The sequence below is a fragment of the Phoenix dactylifera genome, chromosome 8 (genome assembly GCF_051530095.1).
Source record: "Phoenix dactylifera cultivar Ajwa chromosome 8, Ajwa_hap1_PhDact_Kaust_v1.1, whole genome shotgun sequence".
NCBI lineage: Eukaryota > Viridiplantae > Streptophyta > Magnoliopsida > Arecales > Arecaceae > Phoenix > Phoenix dactylifera.
In genome coordinates, this window is record NC_143197.1 from 7,172,659 (window position 1) to 7,174,837 (window position 2,179).

General features: G+C 52.4%; 1 protein-coding gene across 2 annotated transcripts; it reads right to left on the reverse strand.

Annotated features, from left to right (window-relative positions):
• Positions 1 to 549: 549 nt before the first annotated feature.
• Positions 550 to 2,179, reverse strand: LOC103701007 (WRKY transcription factor 71). 2 transcript variants are annotated; one of them, XM_039124379.3, is made up of 3 exons: positions 1,570 to 2,179; positions 1,287 to 1,439; positions 550 to 1,188 (listed from the first exon to the last, which is right to left on the reverse strand). In XM_039124379.3, the coding sequence occupies exons 1-3, from the start codon at positions 1,941 to 1,943 to the stop codon at positions 777 to 779; spliced, it is 939 nt and encodes a 312-aa protein (XP_038980307.2). In that variant the 5' UTR covers positions 1,944 to 2,179; the 3' UTR covers positions 550 to 776. The 2 variants fall into 2 exon arrangements, with proteins under 2 accessions (XP_038980307.2, XP_008781154.3); XM_008782932.6 differs by having other exon boundaries at positions 1,287 to 1,442; positions 1,570 to 2,177.

Below are 2,179 nucleotides of genomic sequence, written 5' to 3' on the forward strand. Positions count from 1 at the left end.
ATCAAAAAACATTAAATCCATTTAAAGTGGGACAAGCAAAAGAAAGAGATCTTTTTCCATGTTTTTCTTTTCTTTCTCATATTCTTGTACCATGCTTCCATCTTTCAAAATTCTGTGCACTTAATTTAAGATCTCCCCCTCCGCCACCCCTATTCAATGAACCTAAGCGACAGCAAGCAAAGGAACCACTTGTCCAATTGTGCTCTCGCTCTCGTTCTCCCCCACATTCCCCACACTAGACCAAGCCTTAAAGTCTCGGAGTTAGCCTGCCCTCGTCACCCCGCCCTCGCCTTTTCCCAAGATCATTCTACGGTTGCTTTCGACTTTCCCTCGAACGGGTCTCCAATCCTTTGGCACGGAAAAAGCTGCCACCTTTCCACCCCTTATCTACCCACCAACGTCCACCCTTACATCAACAACCACCCTAGAACCTTAACCCTAATCCTAATTTCGAAATTCCAACCCCCATGAACCCAGCTCGGTGCAACTCACTCCCACAAATCATACACAGAAAAAAAAAAAAACAATTTTTATCCCAAAATACAACGCTTTGAGAAGAAAAAGAAAAAAGTAATCATCATACATAGTAGTCGCAGTAGTAGCAGTAACAATACATCATCAGCAGTGGGTAATCTGTGTACACGAAATGGACGGCTCTCCAACTTCCATCAGTCAGCAATAATCCCCCCCAAAAATGGAGAGGAAAAAAAACAAAAAAGAAAAAAAAAAGAAGCCAAATATAAAGGAAGACAAAGAAGAGGTAACATACCAAATATCTACTCTTCCTTCTTCCTGATATCCGATGGAATCAGGTCCTGAAGCAGCCCGTGATCCCTCATCGGAATATCGGCCGTCGGATTGCAGGGTCTCCGATCGCCGGGTGCCGACGCGACGATACCAGTAGACACGTGCTGGAAGTCCAGCGGCGGAGGGAGGTAGCTGGTGAAGTAGGGGAAGTGGAGATCCTTCGCCTGGAACGAAGGGAAAACGAAGCCGAGCCCCGGCGGCGGTGGGGCAGGCTCGGCGGCAAGCGGAGGCTGGGGTGCTGGATGGCCTCCACGTGGCACGACGGGGCAGGGATGGTTGTGCTGGCCCTCGTAGGTCGTCACCACCACCGCCGGATCCTCCGACGACCGCTCGACGCGCTTCTTCACGCCGCACGCGGCGTTGGTGCACCGGTAGTAGCTCCTGCGCCAGAATGACGATCGTACCCCCGGACGTGAGAGTTAATTACGAGGGTGGGAGGGAGGAGGAGAGGAAGGGAGGCAGGGGGAGTCGAGAAGGACCTGGGGAAGGGGCTGTTCTTCACGGCCTTCTGTCCGTACTTGCGCCACCTGTAACCGTCTTCAAGGTGATCCACTTCGCTCTTCGTCTTGAAGGCGAACCGCGGCTCCCTCTGACGCTTTTGCCCCTTCTTCTTGATCCCTTCCTTCGAGCCACTACTGTAGGTAGGTATAATTTTTGGTTTTTCAAAATATAAATATAAAAGAATTTAACCGGAATGATTCCAGATAATTCCATATTTGGAAATGTTTTGTTTTAATTCTCAACAATAAGAATATCGCTTACGTTTTCTTGGCTTTGCCTTGCTCCTCCTCCTCGGGGTGGGGCTTGGCCGGATCGGCAGTGTCAGTGGCGGCCTCGGTGGAGGAGGAGGAGATCGAGGACGAGTTCGGGGTCGCCGGGAAGTTGAGCACCTCGGAGGACTCCGGCGGTGGGACGGAGGGTGCCGCGTCCACCAGCGGCGCCGGGACTGGGATGTCGAATAAGGGCCCGGGAAGGTCGTGGAAGCCGAGCAGCTCGAGGAAGCCCTGGGAGCTCTTGTCTGCCCCTCTGACGTCGAAGGCCATGTCGAAAATCCCACCGATCTGGTCGGCGAAGAACGGGGAGACTCCGGCCGCCGCCGCGACCTCCATCTCTTCCTCTCTCTTCTCCATCATCATCGTCGTGCCGCTCTCATCGGATTCTCAACCCCCTCTCTCTCTCTGCATCTCGCTGTAGTCTCAGCCTCTCAGGATTAGGGTTTTATCTTTCGTGCTAAAGAAGATACAAGATGAAGGGAATAAGCGTGTGTGTGTGCGCGCGAGGGAGAGAAAGAGAGAGAGAGAGAGAGAGAATGGAGTGAGATTTTTTAAGGGGTTTAAGCTGTGGGTGGGGGAGGAGAAGGGGCCGGGGGAGG

What these genes read in the sequence shown, in the direction of transcription:
- LOC103701007 (XM_008782932.6), bottom strand. Translation starts at nt 1,943, where the DNA reads ATGATGATGGAGAAGAGAGAGGAAGAGATGGAGGTCGCGGCGGCGGCC. An exon ending in CAAGGCAAAGCCAAGAAAAC is followed by an intron (nt 1,443 to 1,569) that starts GTAAGCGATATT and finishes ACCTACCTACAG; the next exon opens with TAGTGGCTCGAAGGAAGGGA. An exon ending in AAGAACAGCCCCTTCCCCAG is followed by an intron (nt 1,189 to 1,286) that starts GTCCTTCTCGAC and finishes ATTCTGGCGCAG; the next exon opens with GAGCTACTACCGGTGCACCA.